The sequence below is a fragment of the Bacillus rossius genome, chromosome 1 (genome assembly GCF_032445375.1).
Source record: "Bacillus rossius redtenbacheri isolate Brsri chromosome 1, Brsri_v3, whole genome shotgun sequence".
NCBI lineage: Eukaryota > Metazoa > Arthropoda > Insecta > Phasmatodea > Bacillidae > Bacillus > Bacillus rossius.
The window spans coordinates 337,529,368-337,552,225 of NC_086330.1; the positions used below are offsets into that span (position 1 = coordinate 337,529,368).

At 39.8% G+C, this 22,858-nt stretch overlaps 1 protein-coding gene across 9 annotated transcripts in view; it reads left to right on the forward strand.

Moving 5' to 3' along the window:
- LOC134528097 (focal adhesion kinase 1) overlaps window positions 1-22,858 on the forward strand; it is a 386,174-nt gene that overhangs the window by 290,335 nt on the left and 72,981 nt on the right. For 8 of the 9 annotated variants that reach the window (XM_063361356.1, XM_063361351.1, XM_063361355.1 and 5 more), the window contains one exon: window positions 13,597-13,780. In XM_063361356.1, the coding sequence (XP_063217426.1) occupies window positions 13,640-13,780 (141 nt within the window). In that variant the 5' untranslated portion in view covers window positions 13,597-13,639. Of the gene's footprint in view, window positions 1-1,009; window positions 1,167-13,596; window positions 13,781-22,858 lie in introns of those variants that run through there. The other variant, XM_063361357.1, reaches the window with a different exon arrangement.

Genomic DNA, 22,858 nt, shown 5'->3' on the forward strand with positions numbered 1-22,858 from the left:
TCACGATGGTTCTCCTGCGTTTGTTGTTCGGTAGCAAGTTTTGTCACCCGGGGGTGTTTACTAAACGTTATTTGTGAGTTGCGCGTGGTAGTAAATACAATCACTTGCGGGACACATTTTACACCCTTTATAAATTTGTGACTGAACCAAAAAAATCCGAGGGGAGATGTGTTAAATTTAAAGACGTGGTCCTTAAATAAATGTGATGGAAAAAAAGAAAAAACGTGGCGTGTGAGACCTCTTCTTAATGAAACCCAATTTTTTTAGAGCTGTATGGCTGAAATACTAAAGCAAAACAGTAGTATATCCTTGAAAGGAAAAAGAAGTTTAACGAAGTTTTGACTAAGGAATGGTAAAATTATAATAATATAATTGTATACCACTTGAATACTCGCTGCCAGTTAATTATTCTTAAAACTATTAGATTGATGTAAACAATTTATTTAAGAGGCCACTCCAGTGTTTCAGGGGCACTACGCAACCCGCGTTAACCTCATAAGATTCAATGCTATTTTCATTTTGCTTATAAATAATTAACTAATATATATTTCGAAATGATGCTTGCTTGATATGTAAGACAACGATGCTCTTATCAAAGCCCCTTTCTTCAAAAACGTGCATAAATTATGGTTCAAACCTAGACAATACACTTATGCATATTAGTAAAGATTAGAATAAAACCATAATTTATGCACGTTACATATCAAGCAAGCATCATTTCGAAATCTATATTAGTTAATTATTTATAAGCAAAATTAAAATAGCCTTGAATCTTATGAGGTTAACGCGGATTGCGCTAGTGCCCCTGAAAGACTGGAGTGGCCTCTTAAACAATAAAATGTATATGATGAAGAATGTTTAAATACTTAATGAACTCAATGTATGCGAGGTATGATAGGAGCAGGGTGTGCTAGAAGGCGATGCGGGCCGCCCGGTGACGCGGCGAGGGCGAGGGCGAGGGCGAGGGCGAGGGCGAGGGAGGGGCGAGGGCGAGGGAGGCGCGCCATGCTGGAGCTCGTGAAGCTCGGCGGGCGCGGCGAGCGCGCCAGGAGCGCGCAGCAGCGCCGCCACTGCCAGCACCTGGCCGCCAAGCTGCTGTGCTCGCTGCACTGCGCCGACTCCTACGCCAAGGAGAAGAGGAACACTTCGTGGCGCTTCAAGGTCTGGTACGTACACCTGCGCGCCGCACTTGCAGTGGCGGCTCATACATGAACCTAACTTTTATAACCGTAGACACATGGACCTACAGACACAGCCGTAGGCGACGCGGCTTTTCACGCACGGTTGAAATTTCAGAATTTGCAACAACTCACCTTGCATCACCCGAAAAAACATACTCCACCTTCTCTGATATTTTACAATTTTTTTTTATTAAATTTCTGTGGAGGGGAGAGAGAGAATACATAAACCCCTCTACACACACATGATGTTTGTTTAAGAACACTTAACGGAGCATCAGTGGCCGAATGATGCGTGGACCACTTGGTACTGCCCTTTCGATAACTTGTCACGTTGGCAATGCCACACACTTGTCAGAGAATGTGAACCTAGGGCCTGACGTCTTGGCGTGATGAGATGGGAACGGAATGTTTGCGAAATGAATGTGCCAGGAGGGGGGGGGGGGATGTCCGTCACGTTACCCTCTTACGGAGATGAATTCCTGGTTTGTCCACTCGACTTCTGTGGCCCTTTAGGTTTCCATAGCCGTTGTCATGCCTGGTTGTTTAAGAAGATTTTGTATGTAGATGGCATAATTCAAAGTTTAGTCTATCATACACAGAAAGAAAAAAAAAATATTTCAGTACTTTTACAAAAAAAAATTTGAAACTAGTTGCCAAGAAATAGTAGTACTGCAATAAATATATTGTAACTTTGTACAATACATTGCTACTGTTATTATTGCATATATAAAATACGTTTTTCGAGATAATACTGAGTTCTTACGAGAATTGCGCATGATTTAAATTTAATTGGTGTTTCATTCAAGTATAATTTTTTAAATCGTGGAAATGTTAATATAATATTCAACTATTTTGCTTGCTTATTATGTGCGCAGTTAATACTGAAAGCTATTCAGGGAACGGTTTACAAATAACTTTTACTATTGGAGGTACTGGGACAACACAAAGCATAAATGCCCGGGTAAGAATCCGAACACACTATTACTGCGAACAATATTTTCCGTGTAAATGTACAAATTTACATACATCTGTAATTTTTTCATGAATATTTATGTTCCATTCACAAAAAAAAAAATACATTCTAGTGTACACACAGTTACGATTTGTTTGTTTTTTCGTGCTGTGGTATATGTTTATTTTTTTTTTTTTTTTTTTTAAGTTTTGAGTCCCGTGTCTCCACTCAGTATGACATCCGCAAACCCCGCTGTCGGATAAGTACAGTTCATTCCCAGCTAATGTGAACACTTTTAAACTATTGCTTGGTGTTTTCTTCCAGTGAGGTAGTCGTTAGCGTTCGAAACTGCTTGTGCTAATATGTTGCTAGGTGAAACAAGTGTAAGCGAAGCTATGCCTCAAGTGTAATGAGTGTCAGAAAGTGAGTCCCGAATGTTGACAGTGTAAACTATGATGCATTTCTGTATATTAAATTCCAAATTATACCATTTTCCCAGACATCTCGCAAAAATCGTATGGAAACTTAAGTCAGTGGTCCAACAAAATCGTATGCACCGAGCCTGAGTCCCAGTTGCCTAGGAACACCCCCCCCCCCCCTTTTTTTTTATAGTTTTTAACTTTTCTTTGTCCACGGTGAGGTCATTAGAGGCGAAAATTAATTTCTAGTTTATAGGGAGGTCGCATACATAATTTTGCGTAGAGGCGTAAGGTGAAGGCCCTAGATATAACAGCGGACTCTAAACCGTTCTGAGTACCGACTCGTTAAAATTGTATACATTCCATAGGTGCAGGAACCGAATCCGCGAACCTGTTAGTACGTCAAAGATGGACAAAAATGTAAACTTGGAAAGTTATAAAATACAATTGTCAATTTTTTTTTTAAAACTTAAGCTTGCAACTTTTTGAGGGCCATTTTTTTCAGTTGCGGCAAAGTTATTCATACGGCATGACTTCATCGCCTGTGATTAAGTTTGCGTGCCGCATCCAGCTTATAACCGTTTTGTTTCCTGTAGGTTAGAACCGGTTAGTGTTTGAAAAGACTCGACAGGCACCGAACGAGGGACTCTCGAAACTTCTAGTATCCTTAACTTAACGTGTGTTTCCCCGACGAACGTGTGTTTCCCCGAAGAATGTAGACCTCTGAAACGGGCGGCTCGAGAAGTAAGTCGTAAACGTCTGATCAACGATTTAGAAAATATTAATGATCTGTCGTCAAAACTTGCCTGCGTGGGCAGGGACCTTCTAACATTTTTTTTCTATGTGCCTTATCTGGTAACCCGTGTAAAAAGACAAACTATTCGGAACTAGCCGTGCGCGGTATGGGAACTCGCCCGCAGGTTCATCAACATACTGCCCGGTGTACTCCGGCCCCTTTCGGAACTCCGTCGGTGGGAGTGAGGTGGTCGTAAAACAGGCTTGATTCTCCTGAGGCAGGCAGCTATGTAAGGTATGATTCTGGCTGGGAGGATGGGGAGGTTTCCCACGAGCCGCGCGCATTCTTCCTGCTCCGAGCAGGCGTGTCATTCTATGAGAGGGGGTCTTGGTAGCTGAGTGGTCTCATCCGTGAGAGTGTGTGGGTGAATATTTTCCATGTTAATAACTGAAGTCGAAATGAGAACTACTCCCCCCCCCCCTAGTTTTTTTCTCAATTCACCCTTTCTCTACTGGATAGCATATATATATATATATGTGTGTGTGTGTGTAATGGAGGTTAATTGTAATGAATTCCTGGTCGATATATTGTTCACAAGCGCGCGCAAAATTTCATTTCTGGAAAAGGAGGGGGTTGAGATGGTGGGAATGGTAGATTTTTTAAAATTTCTAGGGGGGTAGGGGGAGTGTATCTTCCCATATATCTACTCTATCTTATCCCATCTACCCCCCCCCCTCCTCGTTACCCTTTTGTGTTCGATCCTGGTGTTGTCAACAACGTTTTGTTAACTATACTCGCTTCATGATGCTGCTTCTTTCTAGCGAGTTCTCTTCAGGTCTTTATATAGCTGCAGTTTGGTTTGCAAACCATAACCAATTCAGCTTTAGAACATTCACCCACTCCATAGATAATGTCTTCCTGGTCCGATAATAACCCCCACACCCCTCCACCATCCAAGCAACACAGTTCCGATTCCCGGCTGAGTCGAACTCGGGTTGTTTGCAAGTGGGAAACGTGGCGGACGTTGCCGTGAGAGGGTGGGTTTTTTTTTCTCGTGGTTATCAGGTTTTTCCCTCCACGAATTCATTCCACCACTGCTGCATTCTCATCTCCATCGCCCTTCGTGTTCTCGAACGACTTGGATGTGGATGAGGCGTCAGCCTAATCATTAGGGTCATTGATTCGACTCGCAACACTCCATGATTATTATAATTATAATTACTCAAAGCTGACAGCTGCTGCCCTACATTAGGCTACATTTGAATTCTGAGTTTTATGTGGATAATATACTGAAACCATAAGTAAAACCAAGTGCTCTTTAAGTTTTTGAAGTGTTACTTCTTTAGGCCCGTTACGAAAAAATGATGCGAGTGAAATTTTACGTTGTGCACGCACCGTGCAACGAAATTTGTACAGCAAGATGGTGGAAACTTTATGATAGTGACTACCTTGGAATATATTTGGTAAACTAAAATAGTCATATAATGTGTAATTTCAAGTTTAAAAAACCTAAGGATGCTGGTATTACAACAATTATAATACATATCCTCCTATTCTCAGGCTTCGTATTGCATTGGTCATAGTGCCCATTTAAAAAGGAACGTGGTTCAAAATTCGGCAGTGGAATTTTTTAAAACTTTTTTTTAAATTACAGATAATAGAATTATACAATTTGTGATTTAAGCAAATATATATGAATATCGTATTGCTATAATATTATTAAGTACATAGCTCAGTCCATTTAATTGATTCTTTCACAGTAGGTAGGCCTATATCCTCTTAAAGTTATATTAAATTTATTACGTTTGTAAAGAAATTAATTTTAATGAATTCGCATAGTTAATACAAATATAACTTTATAATAGTATAACTATCCTTTAATACTTAATAATTTATGGTCATGTAATGTGTCCGAAAACTATATATTATGTATTTTTTAATGAAATTTAACTGGGTGGGCAGAATATTAATAAAATTCCTTGTCCAAAATCAGGTCCAAGCTGGGGTTTAGTATTTATGCAGAACTTTTTCTTTTTTATCGAAGACGTTTTATTATATAGTTTAACCTGTCGCTTTGCAAATCGAATTATTATTCTATAGTCGACGTAGTTGCTCCGGAAGCGATTTATAACGGCAGGTGTGGAATTACGTTTTGAGTCGCGTTAAGAAATGTAGTGATTGATAATTGAATACTGGGTACACACGAGTTTTTTTTATGTGTAAAATCTTAGCTTTCGGTATACGGCATTTGTTAGGAGTCATTTCGTGAATGGAACGGAAGTCGCACGGAACGGAAATGTGCAACCATTGTGCTGCCATATATGGCGGATGGCGCAAACCAAAGTTCACAAAATCAAAGAGAAACTTTGTAATATTAACTGTTTAATGATGGGCATCATTTTATAAAAATTCCTATTCAAATATCAAATCCAAAGCTGAATTTATGTATTTAATCAAGTCTTTTTCTTTGGTTTGTTTTTAGGAGCGTTTCAATATATAATTTAAAATTTAGCTCTACAAAACGAATGATTCAATAGTCGACGTAGTTGCTCCGGCAGCCAATTCTAACTTATGATGCGGAAAGTACGTGTGATTCGCGACCGGAACTGCAGTTGAAAACAATTTGCGTATATCACGCTCGGCATTATTTTAAAGAATTCTACGCTAATTTTCGTGTCTTATAGTGTCGTATAATGTTTATTTGCATCATGAGAACACATGAATTTACTCTTTACCGAGGTTAAATCATGTTTATATATATATATATATATATATATATATATATATATATATATATATATATATATATATATATATATATGTATAGTGAGTACTGAAAGACTCGCTAGCATGTCATATATATATATAAGGCCCCCACCCTACTTATTTTGACAGCATTATGTCACTAAAGGCTTTATTAAATAATGTCATTTTCTAGCGCTGATTAAGTGACACCTAAGAGCAGGTATGGCTAAAGGATGTAATGATTCACATTGTATTAATGGTAGCCTCACACACTAGGCGCCATTTTTAGTGAATTTTCTGTATCAATAAACTACTTACTTACTATTACTAGTCTTCGGGTTGACGACTGTACTTGCGTGCGTACATACATATATGCATACATACATTGTCTTCTGTTTGATATGTTACTGCTAAGGAAGGCTGAGAAATGTTATATATTCGTGTATTTTAAGGAAATTTTGTGTTAATTATTTATGTAGCAAAACTCAAAAACAGAAAAAAAAACATTTAGTTTCTGTTACCACATATGAGAAAAAGATAAATATGTAGGTATACAACTTTTTTTAGCTAAACCATCATAGTTTTTAACATAGGTACCTCATATTTTGCCACAATATTTTACTGTAAAATGTAATAGTGCTTAAGTCTATAAACTGACGATATGCAGAATTAATATATTATGATTGGTTTGATATTGTCTTATTAATGTCATAACCGTAATGGAATTTATATGGAGGAGTTTTTGTGAAGAAAAGTTTGGAAACACATAATAAATCTGATAATATCGTTTGGTATGTTGAATAATTATGTATCGTGGTGCATAAAAATATATTTTTTTTATTCTTTTAAGTTACAAAGTTAATTTAGCGAACTTGGGAATTTGTTGTTTGCATTTTGTTCATATAATTTCGATGATTAATCCTTATTTTTAGTTTTGTATGTTATACTTTTAACCTAGGCCCAAGAGGTTTTTTTGTTTTTAAGTGCGTAGCAATACAGATAGCACAAGCTAACAGCAAACGCGTGTTAGTAAAAAATATTATTTTAATATCCACTGGAAATTGACGATTTAAATCAGTGTAATGATAGTGACTGAACGTTCTGCTAAGAGTAGTTGTCACTGACTTGTAATACATGGGAATTTATTAGGAATCCGTGCTAAAGATAGGTTCGCTGTAAAACCCTCTAAAATCTTTCGTGTATCAGTTAACATCTGTTGTTAAAATAATCTGCAGTCGTAACGGATTGTAAACCAAAATTGCGCTGATTTGAAGCATTTTTCACTATTTCAGATTAGGGGGAGGGGGGTATTTATATCCCACCCCCTATGCAAAAAAATCTCATAGAAAAATATCTCATCACGACAAAATAAAATAATATTATAAATTGACGGAAATAATTTAAAAGCAAACCGTGGGCAAAATATATATATATATCCCCCCCTCCCAACCCAATTGAAATTCTGCGTACGCTCCTAGGGGTGGCAGACGTTAATTATTGTTAATTTTAATCCGCTTATACGGATTCCGTTAAAAACCAAACAAGAAGTTATTAATAAATCGTAAACACTACTTTCCACGGAGACATTTATTTTAAGTAACGTACATAACTATATGTTTTCCTCTGGATAGAAAAAGGGTTAAATCGTGCCTAATAGCATATAGCATGTAAAACGTGGTTCTGGAACATGGCTGTGTCTCTCCAGGCAGGTAGGTACGCCCTCTTAAATGAAGAGTTTGCACTGTCCAATGACACATCCGTCCCGATAATGACTACAGTCTGCTGAACACGTAGTGCGCGAAATCTCAAGTTCTTGTCACACGATGTGAAACACACAGTAGATATACTTCGTTCATTTACTTAGCGTAAGTGTTATAAATTAGGATTTTTGATCTCCTTTTCCCCATGTGTTTGTATGTCTTTCCATGGCTTTCATATCAAGGATCTGGTGTCAAAATGGACATCACCACACGGGGAAGAGACTAAATTGTCTGGTACTGTTTGTCGATGTAACAATTTTTGACGTGAATACGTCATTAAAATTGCTTCCATAGTGGGAGGCAATTGAAAAAACGAATGACTACAAAATCGGGGGATAAAGTTTTGTGTTGCAGCTACATATCTATCAAAATTTCATTACACCACTGGATAGCTAAAGGATCAAAGAATTCGTTGCGCTAAGTGAGGACTGTGACGCATCGCGCGCGGTGGAGGGAGAAGCGCCGCCATTTTGAGGTCATTTTGCTGCGTTTCGAGATTTCCATTTAGTTTAACTTTTGACTCGGAGAAGCTACGATGTTCGTTTGAGTTTCAATCGTCGGCTCTCGTCAAAATATATCGATTGCATATATAAAACATAAGTGTCAAATAGTTATAGTGAATATATATGGTGTTAAAATAAAAAATATATAATCAAAAATTTATCATGTCAGTCTATGCGCGTCAAAAAGCCAAATCCAAATACAGATATCGTATACGGTTGGAAAGGGCTTCCCAAAAGCAATCGAATGATACCAATAAAACTCCATATGACCGAGTGAAGCAGTGCCGGGAACGTAAAAGAATGAATGCACAAGAGCGGGTCAACGACGGTGCCAGTACATCTGCAGCTGGGGCGGTTGAAATTATGCAAGTGGATGATGACTTCTTAGTGTTCAAACATGATTATAACATAGATAAAATAGCGTATTTTATATTTTGTGTAGAAAATAATTACCTTTTACGTACACGTATTCACGTACAACACACGGCCGTGTCCATAAAACAGCCATACCCCTTTTTTTTCTTGTAATCGAAATGCTGTACGCTAGATGTACATAATGTCACGAATCGAAGAATTTTAAAACCTAAACCAACCAACCAATGACAAACGTTCCGCGACGCGATTGAAACATTGCGGTGTGTGCTCGACACCGCCACAGCGAGCCTCGCTGTCCCACGATGGCCCCTGGAATGTTCTTGGCCTGGTGAGCGGTGTGGACGAAGAGGGGAAGGGAGGGAGGGGGGGGGGGGTACAGGTGGGTTCACGCAGTGGTCGACCTTCGTCGTTGCCCACGTGGTTCGAGGCGGCGGCAACTGCTTGCTCGCCGGGGCCAAGCCTCCGTCTGTTGTCCTTCCCCGCCGTGGCATCCTCGTGTTTCCTTCGCGTCCAGCGCCAGGTGCCCGGGGCAAAAACTCTTGTGCCATTCTTCAAACCCCATATTTTAAAAAATAGATCTTAGTAATAAACGTTAACTTACCATGTCCATAACTATGAAGGTGATCTGAGCGTATTGCGTTACTTATAAGGGTTTCCAATGAATTTTTATTAGCGATAGACTTTTAATATATTTTCCTACAATCAGGGTAAAAAAAAAAAAAGCATTAAAAATTTTTTGGAAACTTAACCGGCCCCCTGAGGATATTGCCCCCTTTCCCCCTCCGCTTGTTACTCCATATAAACGACCCTGGTCGCATTACATTTTGGGATACTTTCATCTTCACCTTTACCATCGAGAGAAGCCAAGGGCCCAGAGGCATTCAGTTTTTTTTTGGGCCCCCTCCCCATGATTTAATGTTCACCTTTTTGAAAACCCACGATTAAAAAAAAATTCTGTAAACGTTACTAAGACCATAACTGTAAACATAATCGGTATGTATCGCATCACTTGAAAGGTTTCCTATGAATTCTATTAACGAGACTTGTAATTTTCGTCCTGTCAGGGTAAACACTGGCATTAGAGAAAAATGTGGAATCTGTACCGATGGCCGGGCCTCTGGGGCAGTCTTTCCAAGCAAGGTACGTGTTATTATTCCGTAGGGTGTCACGCGCAGGCTCGAATCTTGTGAATCGACGACGCAGACGTGTAGGAGATAAGTAACCTTCCTCCCGCTGTTGGAATTAGTGGTGGCCATACTTGCCTTTACATAATCGCTGGTTTTCAGGGTTTTGGCGTTTTCTTCGACCTTTTGGACGTGGCGCAATAACATACTGTACCATTAACTGCTAGTGGTCTGAAGATCTCTGGCTGATGGTTATGTTCACAGGTAAAAAAAAGAACGATTTTGCCGTAGCCCGGCGTAAACGAAGAATCGGTGTTTGGTGTTGATATTTGTGCATAATTTACTATCTCTTTTTTAAAGGTTGGCCATCTCTGCCTAAGATGATTCTGAGGCTGTGGTAAACAACGACAAGCAGTGTGACCTATTTACGTGCAGTGCAATCAATCGGATGAAAACCCTCGGATCTAGAATATGCAGGGGGGCGCAAATGTATAGGTGGAATATGGCCACTAAATATTTTGTGCGGTTGAGAAATGCCAACATCAAAAATTAAGTTTTAAATATAAATAACACATATATATATTTTAACAAATAACTTAAATAAAAAAGTAATTTTACAAACATTCTTAGCTCAGAATTGATGGAATGGTGTATAAACAGAGTAGGTTTTATATTGAGTATAATGCCAAAACGTTATACTTCAGAATAATTTTTGACTATGTTGAATTATCTTGGTGGAAATGAAATAAGCAATGATGCCGCGTGCACATGTGCAGACGTGTGTCCGTGTGTATTTTTGTGCAATTGAAACTGAGGTTATGGTTTTGAACTCTCTTTTTTTTCGGTTATGCAGTTTTTAATTTTTGAAAAGAAAAAAAATTACATGCCAATTGTTTTGGTTTTATATTGCAAAAAAAAAAATTGTTAACATTTATGGTGAATATTTCCAGCACCGAACAACCGCAAAACAACATTAAGGTAACCAACATTTACTTTAGAAACGTTAACTACTTTTAGGTTGTTAGTTTGCCTATAAATGCCGCACAGTCCGCTGATTTCCAAAGAAAATCAGAGCGTTAGTTATGGCATTGAGTTGCAACTATATTGTGAGAATACGTGGACGACAGGTCGAGAACAACACGAGAAGTAACCGTGGCTACTGATCGCCGATATATTTTGTGCTGGCCTCAGGCTGGACTCCACATCGTTGTACACAATCTGGGCGGTGCTGTTAGTTGATAAGTAGGGGCAGGCATTTTTCGCGAGAAAAAAAATCTGAACGCCTATTGCTATTAGACTGCAGTGTGTTATGCATGCATCAACCGTTGCTTCCTTGCAGTTGGTGACCGTCTGGAAGGGAAGCCATTGTCCCTTTTCGACCAAGCCACTCAGGACGCGTTTGCTTCCGCAACGAACTGCTAAGATTGTTGTTCCAACAGTAGGCATGTACCTGAAAGAAACTCACCCAATCACGAAACACAGACGATGCTGCTCAGCTAGTCTCGAAATATTTTCGTGAAGAATACATGCCCCTATTGACTAACTATGGCTCCCACATTTTGCCTTCTGTTTCCAGTTGCACGGAACTAGGTACCGCGGTTTTCGCGAGCGTTATACTCGACTTCTGTAGCGCTCCAGGGAGCAAGGAGTGTAAAATAACGCGTGATCCAATAGTCATTAATGTATACAATATTTTGCAGTATGCGTTCTTTAAATGGTTCTTAAAGTGGAGAAAATTGGTTTAAAACTTTTTTTTTTTGGACAAACGCCATTGCTGGTGAACACTGTAGGTCACAGAGAAACCTCAAGAACGAATAAAGAGTTGATTGCACAAACATACCTATTTCAAAAGTTAACTACATAGACAGCACAGAGAATTCCGAGAAAGAATTAAACTGAAGAGTATCATAGCACAGACGAACGCATTTCTGACAACGGGACAGTTGCAAGAAAAATTGTTAAATAGAGATAAAATAAAACTTGAATTTAATTCGTTTTCTTTTTTGTTTGTGTATTCATCTCTTCGCCCGTTCTTGAGGTTCCTCCGTGACTTACAGTGTAAACCATCAATGATGTGTGTCCAAAAATATAAATAATAGTTTGCAGTCAAGTTGTTTGCTAAAAAAAGTAGGCGAATTACACATATTATTGTTGGACTGATGGCGATTAGGATATGTCAGTGTCCCTTTTTTTTTCTACCCATAACTACGGTGTTTTCGCAGTGGTGCTGCGATGTGTCTCTGGAAAGAGAGATCACCCAATGAAGAGGCGATTCAACAGCGCGTTGCCAGTAAGTCTGCTATATTGATCACAAGACAGTTTCGGGGTCGTTGACTCTGATGGGCTGTTATTGAACGTTCATTCATTGGTACTTGGTTGAAGCAGTCCGGAGACATTTCGAAGATAAATGAGAAGTCGGCATCTGCATGCATGGAAGGTTCGGAGAGCACACCTCTGGCAAATCCATGCAGTCTTAATAATGAAAACAACTGCAAATTGGTTCCAGGTTAGGAAATAAAATTGAACTGAACGTGCTCAAACATTGAAATAAGGATTTTGTCTATTGTTGTTTTCAAAAGTTTTCATTTTATAACGTGCATAATATAAAATTAAATGTTTCAAAAGTTTTCATTTTATAACGTACATAATATAAAATTAAATATTTTAGAACTGGACCTGATCTAGGTATGCTCTGAACCCTACATGTCTGCCGTAAACTTGATACTTCGTCACTAGCAGCGGACATGCTACTGGTTGTTTGTTTTTTCGGCTCATCCACTGCAGAATCAGTAAGCTATGCTAACGCTTTACTTTTTTTTTCTTTTGATAAAATTGTTACATTTTAAAATTATATTTAATTTTCATTTTATTTTTAATTTTATTTTAACATGCACACACATTTTTGTATTTTAATCCGTTTAACATCTTTCACGCGACTATTAGTGATGAAACCGTCAATAATAACTGTAATTCCGAAATGTTTAACAATCTCTGTTGAAATATGTCACAAAAGAAAATTAAAATGTGTATCATGTTAATATTTTTCTGCAAATATACTTAATTATAAAATATTTCCCTTGTTGCATTAACTAAAACGCTTATGTATAAATCGTTAATGGTCTAATTGCTGTTAATTAAGCTCTGCATGTTTTTGGGTTCGTGGCTGCATAAAGTGGAAAATAAATGGTATTGTACCTTCATTATGTGGCAGTATACCAACCAATCTTTTGTGCCATTATATAATTATTTTAAAACAGTGTACCATTGTTATTATTATTACTATTATTATGAAGGTGTACCATTATTCTGGATGTTGTTGTCTTTTTATGTATTGGTGTATCATTTTTATGCGAAAGAGTATGATTAGTGTGGACCTGTGGACCATAATATTGTGTCGATGTACCATTATGTGTAGGTGTACTATTATACTGTGTGAGTGTGCAGATTTTATGTCAGTGAACGTCCATTATGTGTCAGTACTGTTGTTTTTGGTCAAATGTACCATTATTATTTTTATATGTGGGCGTACCATTATTTTGTGACGTTGTACCATAATATCGTCAGTGTACCATCATTATGTAGTAGTGTACCATAATATTGTGTCGACGTACCATTATTTGTAGGTGTACTATTATACTGTGTAAGTGTACAGTGTTTTATGTCGGTGAACGTCCATCATGTGTCAGAGTACCGTTGTTTTGGACAAACGTACCATTATTTTGTGACGGTGTACCACAATATCGTGGCAGTGCACCGCGGATGAGGGAGCGGGCCTGACGTGTTGTTGTTCGTTGTTCGCAGCCATGAGGGGGCGGGGCAGTGCGGAGCCCAGCAGCCGGGCGTCATGAACCCGCCGGAGGCCCGCTGCGCCACGCCGCCGCAGCTGTCGGCCAGCCCCGACCGCCTGGACAAGGCCACCCTCAAGGTGCACCTGCCCAATGGCGGCTTCAACGTCGTCAAGTTCGGCGACGCCATCGACGTCAAGGTGACTGACTGCCCCTCCGCCTCCCCTCGCTCCTGCCCTGGTTGCCATACCCGCTGGTAGCTAGCAGCTAGCAGCAGCACCACCTTTACCGCCGCTGCATTTTCCGGGAAGCCTACAACTCACGTAGTTTCGGTTCCCCTACCACGTTCGTGCAACTTCGGATTTCTCTCAAAAATTGAAATTAAAAAAAAAATCGAACGGTTAGGTTAGGTTAGGTCAGGTCAGTCACAACATGCTTGTTTTCATTGGAAACTTATGATTTAGCGGCTGAAGTGGCGTTAATACCAAAACGCATAAACTTCGGAAATCTTCGGAAATTCTTGCAGGGAACCGAAACTACGTGAGTTGTAGGCTTCCCGCATTTTCCACTGCGCGGCTCGCCAGCCCCGTGCTTTACCTATTATATGCGAGCCCGCGTGGTCCGTAAACACGCGGTGCTCAGTTCACTGGAGCAGATGAGGTGGTCAGGTGCAGAAACTATTCAAGCTGTGGAATTGTACCGCGAAAATGAATGTGCGTGAGGAGCATTAACACTGCATGTTTCAGATACAGGGACATGGGACAAGGAGAATTTGAGAATATCACTCCCCCCCCCCCCTCCTTTTCCAATCCTATGGGCTTCTAAAGATTCCCGTACCACTTGCAACAATGCTTTTCCACAATTTTTTTTAAAACATTTTCTTAGAGCACGTAGACGACGAACATGATTGTACACTGTATGTTGGACGCCACTTCTGGACAGAACCATCCGATTTTGGAATTCTGTGTGTGGTCAGCGACTCTGCTACGTGTGTGATAGTCAGGAGAGTTCACTTTACAGACCGAGTCCTTTCTCTGAGCGCACGATGCCAATATTAGCTCACGATTTGCAAACAGAACTGTCAAATTCAACCGATAAATTTTAGAGTCCATCGTTTAACGGCTTGTTTGCCAGTAGAAAACAAACCGATGTGTGTCCAGGTTATGAGATATCACTTTGTCGAAGTTCCAGTGCAGTTGGTGTTTGCTATTTCTTTACTGGTTAAGAGCGGATGGTAGTAAAATTTAGTTAATGGCTAGTTCTTATAGTGAAGGAATTTAGGTACGCTCAAATCATAGCTCCTTAGTTTTTAAATATTTCTGATTTATTTTAAATCTGGAATAAGGAACTAATTGGCTTCTATATGGGCACTGAAATTCAGCTAGGTTCGAAAATACCTTTTTGGAGAAAAATGCGTAAACATGAGCAAAATTGTCACTTTCCTGTGGGGCGATTTTACAGAACGCAAGTTTCCTACCGACATAATACGTAAAGTAAGACATATAAATCAAAGAGATTATATCTAATCACAGTAAAAATCAATAAAACTTTGCTAAAGCTTAAAAAGAAGTGGCGTGTCTCCCTAATTTTAGTCGATTTTTCATTATAGATAGGGGCGACACAAATTGTGTATCACATTCCTGTCAGCTAAAACATGTGAAGAATACCAATAAATTTAACAATGAGTGCTGTTGTCAGATTTCCGAGACAAAGTACGTAGTAAAATAAGGTCACTGCCGCTTAAAGTTCCACCTAACAGCCAATCAGACTGTCGCCACGAAGATCTCGTCGATTGCAGACGCGTTCGGTTCAGACAACTTCTCACTTGTCTGGTATGTATTTACGTAAACAATATTTTGATTACTTAAAATTTGTTTATTGTTTTGATTAATATACTTAGTGTAAATATACCATAAAGCATTAATATGTCATTCAAATACAGCGTTTTTGTGTTTTTTATGAAAAACCTCAAAATTATCACTTTCCTGTGTATCACTAGTCTGGATCCATTTAGACAGGAAAGTGATAACATTACAGGAAAGTGATAAACATTCACTTAAGTTCCTAATTTCCTCTTAATATTGTATGTATTATTAACCCGTTGAGGCATTTTTTCCACAGAAACCAAAATGCCACAACCTAAGAAAAAAAGACCAGGGAAGAAGTATTAGCACAAAAGCGAGAAAATGAAAGCAAACATTATGAACGAATGAAAAATGATCCATACAAGTTAGCTACTTTAAAATAAAAGAAAAAACAGTGTTATTTTTAAAGACAAGAACTACAGGAAAAATAAAAACTATATCTGAAATGACCGATCGTGAAAAAAGGCACTGCAGGAAGTCTTGGCGGGCAAGATCTAGTAAATACTATAAGAAAAAATGTGCTGCTAAAAAGAGTGCTACAGATTTTATAAGAGCGAATACTCCATCAAGCTTATGTAGAAGATTTCATTTGTGAACCAACGTCATCCCAGATTCTGCTTTCACCACCTGGTTATTTCTCACTATTCTGGCAGTAAAATATCATTCACATCATAATATTTTTAAACGTTTTTCAGTCAATCTATAAATTATATATAGTCAAGTATATACACGTCACTTATCATGCATTTTTATACATATTTAAATTTAATTTTCATTTTCCTGTACCATATATCACTTGCCTGCCTTCAAACAATTTTAAAAGGCCTATAATTTCATTATTTACCAATATTTTGTCTGACCCACAAAACTTTAGCTTATTTAAGTAAAAACCTTGACCTTCGCATACTAAATTTAGGTTATAAAAGTATGGGACAAAAAACTTCCCGTACACATATCGTCATGAGATAATTTAATCTTCAACATTTATATCTGAGATATCTGGAAATGTAAAAAAAATACTACTTGAATTTTATTGTAATAAATGTTCACTTCTAACTAGTACAGGTTTCTGGAATATTGCTCCTTTCGCAGCACATGTAGGTATTACACAATGACTCATACAATTAAGACACAGGTGAAGAGTTTTGCAGAATCGTTTGATACCTATACGATGTTGGGAAAATACTCAAACTGTTTGAATAAAAAACATTAAATTTGAGTGTTTCCGACTTCTTCACGCTAATATTCACAGATGAGAGGAAGAAAGCTGAAAGTGCTGTAAAAGCGATAACTGCGGCAGGAATGTGAACTACGTCACCCGTCTCGCCACTCGCAAGATATATTTTAGTGGGTGGGGGAAACCCATCGCTTATCTGCATATCGCATTAGCATTACAGTCGCGTCGCGGCCAGGGGAAGGAGAAAGGATTTCACACCCCAGTCCTCAGGCTGTGGGGTTTAGCGAGGGCAGGCGTGGATCAAGACTTTAGGGGGGGAGGGATTTTATAATAATTTTCTCTCTCCCAAGAAATTGATTCTGGTTAAGGTTTTGAGGGAGTGAAAACCAAAAATTGGGTTTGTAGTTATTTATATAGTCGGCGACTAAAAGTTCGAAGTAATTATTTTCACCAGAAATAAACTTTTTTTTTAAATAACCTACTTCAAAATACACAAAAGTAACACAAGTTCACTAAAAAGCAAAAATATAAATGTTTTATACACCAAATTAATACTTAATTTTTTTTTCATTAATTGTAATCTGGAACTTATTGTTTATGATGTGATTATTAATTGTTTCATAATTTTGAAGTTAAAGATATTATTTTATTGTTGTTTACGTCCAGTAATAAAGACTTATTTTTAAAATAGTGAGCCTCCTGCCCACAAGACAAGAATCGACCTGTGTTACGTCTTTGGTGCGTCCAGAATTTGCGTGGAGTGATTGAGGGGAAGGTTGCAGAACCGAAACCATGATAGCAAAACAGGGAGGGAGTCGACCGCGCGTGGTAGTTAGGTCTGCTCTGCTCGAATGCCCGTCCAGCCCGAACAGTGATAGGAAAGTAACGGGGTGAGGGCGCAGGAAATGAGGGAGTGTCCCGAGAAGACACGCCAAGCTAACTGTGTTGTCTCAATCTGGCTGGACACGTAAACTCTCTGTATTTCATGTCGAACTTGCCAACTAATCGAAATACCGGAGCTGATTTCGGCAATCATCAAATCCTATTCAGTGCTTTCTTAAACTTTATCGTGTATTCTGATCGCTCATTAGACCGCAATAAGGTTATGCCCACGCTAGCGAGTGTTCCCTTGTAATTGGCGGCCGTCTTCACGAGAAGCCATTGCCCTATTTGGCCGGGCCATTCAGGACGCGTTTACTTCCGCACGTGAATGGCTTTTGATTGGTGTGTGGACAATATACATGTATCAGGAATAAACCCAGCCAACCATGAAACACAGACCATGCTACAAAGTTTTTACGCACAGTTGGTATGGAAAGATTTTTTTTTCTGAAAAAAAAAAAAACATGGCACTAACTATTAGTTAAAATAGTGGTTTTTGCGCAGAACAAGTTCTCTCAAGATTTTTGATGTCAAACTATATATACACACATATATATATACACCTATCCCTTACTTAGCACGACTAGTTAGTTCATTATAATTACTCGTGTTATTCGAAATCGCGTATTCTGAAGCATTAGTTTCCATAGATAGCAAGGCTAATTTATTTAATGTGTTCCAAAATTGTGTAGGGAAATATACTTTACGTAATATAAATGCGCTGAATAACACTCAACTATAAGTATGTCACACAATTTAGCTTTATATGCCTCCCATCGCACTTTGTATGACAAATACGACACAGCGTAACGGGAGATACGGGGTTACGTACTTTATCGTCAGTTGGCTGGCTGACTTTCCCGCCCGGGCGTGACCTTCAACTCACGTTGCGTACCTTTCCAAACCTTTCTTTACTGACAGTGAAACCGATTTTACTGTCCGGATATTTACATTTTAATTTTTCAGAAATTAAAGTGCTTGTTCGCGTATCACCACCTAGTTCACACCAATCCTGTCAGGCCAAATATTATTTTTTTTCATTACAACATTCATTTAACAACCTTTTCCACGTGAGTCATCTGTTCATTTCTGTGCCGGTATCTAATGTCAAATATATTCCCGCTAGTACAAACAACGGCATCAGACTTGTATAAACTTTTGGTAAGAGTCCTTATTTCGTACGATTCTGCGCACAGTTGACTTGCTTAAAACTAAAGTGCGACCAACATAAGCGTGGTCTTCATGACGGCCTGCGCGCCGTAATACTTCTAGTTTTGTCTCAAATACTTGAACACGGTGCATTATGAGTAGAGACCGGAAAAATTCGCGGATTCATTCGGCGATAGGCTAGAAGTCAAATACATATACCTTTTAGATGAGTTTGCTATTGGCTTACTGTTCATCTGGACGAATCTCAATCAATTATAAACCCTCAACCAAAGAAGGATCGAATCGCAGACTAAACCAGCTGAGGCGTCTCACAAGTCAGCAGCCAATGAACTGGCGTTATTTGCCCAAGTGTACAGGGGAATGTGCAGTCTATCCTGAAGACTATTGAAACCACGAATTTTTCCGGTCCCTAATTATGAGTGATCAAGCACGTACAGTTACCAGCAGATGAATGGGCAGAAGTTGCTTTTGTTTGAGTGAATTCCCTGCCACTGGCTAGATTGAGTTCACGGCCCGGTTTGTGGTCAGGCGAAACGGTACGGCACGGCGGCATACGCGCAGATATAAAAACATTTTGTCCTTTACACTCCATAGCCGAAATTCAACTTGCCATAGCTGATGTTTGTACAACAGCCGATAGTGTAGTCAGACCTGCGCGCGCATCTCTTCCCCCCTGGTTTGGCTAACTGTGTCCCACGGCACATCTGTTGTTTACAGAAGTTGAAACAGACTTCGTGGCGACGTGCTCGACTTTTGTTTTTTGCCTGCCCAGATTTCGTGCTAACTGAAATTTACAGACGTGCTATTCAAGACTAGAGCAGTAAAATACACATAGCGCTAAATGAATCCGCGCTATGTTATATATATATATATATATATATATATATATATATATATATATATATATATATATAACCTTAAAAAAAACTACTGCTATTTTGGGCGAGTTTTTTCCCCTTGATTTTCCTTCGCGTAACTTAAGTTTTTCAATAGCTAGCATTACGTGTATCATAAATTATGTTAGTAGTAAGTGTCGCAAGTTCAAATCCCGAGTTTCGTGCGGGTATTAAAGGCTTAGATGTTCTTTATTTTTAAACCGCAGCGCCTTGAGTGAGGCTGTAAATTGTGTGTTGGAATCCTCTCGACTCTTTTTGTGCGGTTATGGTTATGTGCACGAGAATCTTTCTCTCTCTCTCTCTCTCTCTCTCTATCTCTCTCTCTCTCTCTCTTTCTCTCTCTCTCTCTCTCTCTCTCTCTCTTTCTCTCTCTCTCTCTCTCTCTCTCTCGCTTCTCGTCGGACAGTTCTTAATGCGATGCGTTTCCGCGCTCTTCACGAGAGCACCGGATGGCTTTACGACAGCGTCGCAATTTGTAACGCAACGGGAAGTCGTAATGCAGAGTCGACCTGTAAAACCACGAGCAGGCCTATGCGCCCGCGCGAGACAGGCGGACTCCTGGTGTGCGCCGCCGAGAACTACTTACTGCCCGTTCTGTCGAGGTGAACCTTCGGTCCCGCCTACCCGGGAACACACACGGTGTGCAGAGCTTCGGAAGAAACCACGCCATTTGAACGCTGCTCAAGACATGCGAGTGGTGTCTGTTTCCGTAAATAAATTAAGAATTCGCTTAGGGCAGATAAGTACAAGCTGACACAGAAAAAAAAAAACGGTAACTTTTGGCGAACAAAAATATAATACATGCAACAACGCAAAATTTTATGGACAGTAATTGAACAATTAAGACTTATCTTTTAAGGAACAACAATCAAAATTATCAATTATGACAATGAAAATTACGGCGTTCTTGTTTACGTATATATTCTTCTAATCTGTTGCAATTCTTTGTTGCAATTCGTCCAGTGTCCTTGTCCGAGTCGTGTAGACCAGACTCTTGAGGCAACCCCACAAGAAAAAAAAATCGCAAACAGATAAATCAAATTAAAATTTATACATTATACAGTTCCATACAAACAAAGTCTCTTCCCGTGTAGAGGAAGCTTGAGTGTTTATCTGGCCCTTGTTCTCGAGCCACGGGGCATAGAGTAACGGGGAAAATTTTGTAGAAAAAATAACGAGTGAAATGATTACACTGGTAGAAGAAAGTTACGTTATGTTACACAGACTGATATTTATGAACATGAAAACAAATATAATTTTAAAATCGCATCAAAATTACTGAAAATAGATGGCGAGTACGCGAAATGACACGAGGTTCGATTCAGCGTTGAGCTCGGTGCCCCGTGGAGGCTGACGACGAGCGAGTGCGTGCGTGAGACGGCGCCGCAGGTAATCGCGACCTCCTGTCACACGAGGATAGCGCAGCGAGACGCGGCCCAGCTGTGACGCGTTGTTGACGAGGAGTGTCCGAGCGTGCCCTATCTCGAGGCCGCTGCGCCCACGCGGCTGGCCGGTCGGCGCCGCGTTACCATAGGCGATAACAGCTGCCTGGACTCCGGTGTCTGCCCGGGACCTCGCTCGTCGTCGCTTCGTATACAACACAGTCACAACTAAGAAGAATACAAATCTGAAGATTATAAACTAGGGATGGGATGGTCAAATCCGTAATATTCTAAAAGAGGGGGGGGGGGGTGTGTGTTTATATAACGCTCGTCACTTCGTCTACAACACAGTCACAACGAAAAAGAAAACAAATCTGAAGATTATAAACTAGAGATGGGATGGTCAAATCCGTAATATTCTAAAAGAGGGGGGGGGGGTGTGTGTGTTTATATAACGCTCGTCACTTCGTCTACAACACAGTCACAACGAAAAAGAAAACAAATCTGAAGATTATAAACTAGAGATGGGATGGTCAAATCCTTAATATTCAAGGGGGGGGGGGGGGATATAACGCTCGTTACTTCGTCTACAACACAGTTACAACGAAAAAGAAAACAAATCTGAAGATTATAAACTAGGGATGGAATGGTCAATTCCTTAATATTCGAGGGGGGGGGGGGGATATAACGCTCGTTACTTCGTCTACAACACAGTTACAACGAAAAAGAAAACAAATCTAAAGATTATTAACTAGGGATGGAATGGTCAAATACTTAATATTCGAAGGGGGGAAAAATATAACGCATGAACAATAATGGAATCAAATTAACCACAAACTATAATAGAACGCTAGATTTTTTTTTTACTTGAAACAAATTTTAGTGTATTTAAAACATGGTCGCAAGGGATAACGTTTATGGAAGAACTGGGCATTTCTGAGCAAACGATTACGGGCCCCGTGTTCGCATGCGGGCCGTCGTAGATACTCAGTTGTCTCCGTTTACGTGATCCGTCTGCGATCTCGTGTCATCGTGGAACAGGCCCTGGGCCCGCTCTGGCACTTGCAAATTTTGGGCGCGGCTCGAAACTTGGCGGTGGAAATTCCGCCGCAATAAGGCTCACAGTGTGGCTTGGCCTCTGGGTCATGCAACCTACCTCGAATTAGACGGTTCTCAAAAGTAGCACCGCTGGTACCCATTTTACCAAAATGTCCCTTGCAAAGCAACACCTCGTGTTAGATTACGACCACTGGCAACCACGTGGAAGTTGTTTACAGACACTCTTGGCAGAAAAAGAATAACTGAAGGCTACTACTTTTCAAAACTGTTAAATTTATGCCCCCTAGGTGGACTTAACGACTTAATAAAAAAAAATTTTTTTTTTATCCTCCAGAATTTTATTATAGTTACGTTGATGGAACTGATAGTACGCGATTACACTGGTACAACAAGTTAACAATAGTTTACTCTTTTGAAAAGCCTCTGGGAAATGATCCGTCCTAAAAGTTTTATTAAATAGTTTTCTCCCACCTTATTGTCCGACGCGTCCGTTTACTTTTCCTGCGTTGCGGAACGTTGCGGCCGTTGCAGCTGATGGAGACGTCATCCTCTTGGTCGCCCCAATCTGACCACCACCATGGATGGACGGCGCCAGCGCAGCCCAATCGGCAGCATCTCGTTCTACTACAATATTCATCGCCCGGGTCACTGAAGAGCCGGTCACCCCTTTGCAAGCTTCCTTGTCGTACGGTTACGTTTCTGCTGCCCGAGGGACCCTCGATTGCTGTCCCCTCTAAGTCTCTTAGCACTTCACTGTGTGCTCGCCGAGACTTCCAGCACGTCGCGTAACGTCTACCGCCTGACCACACGGTCTCTCTTCTGCCACCTTAACAGTCCTCGCCGCTCA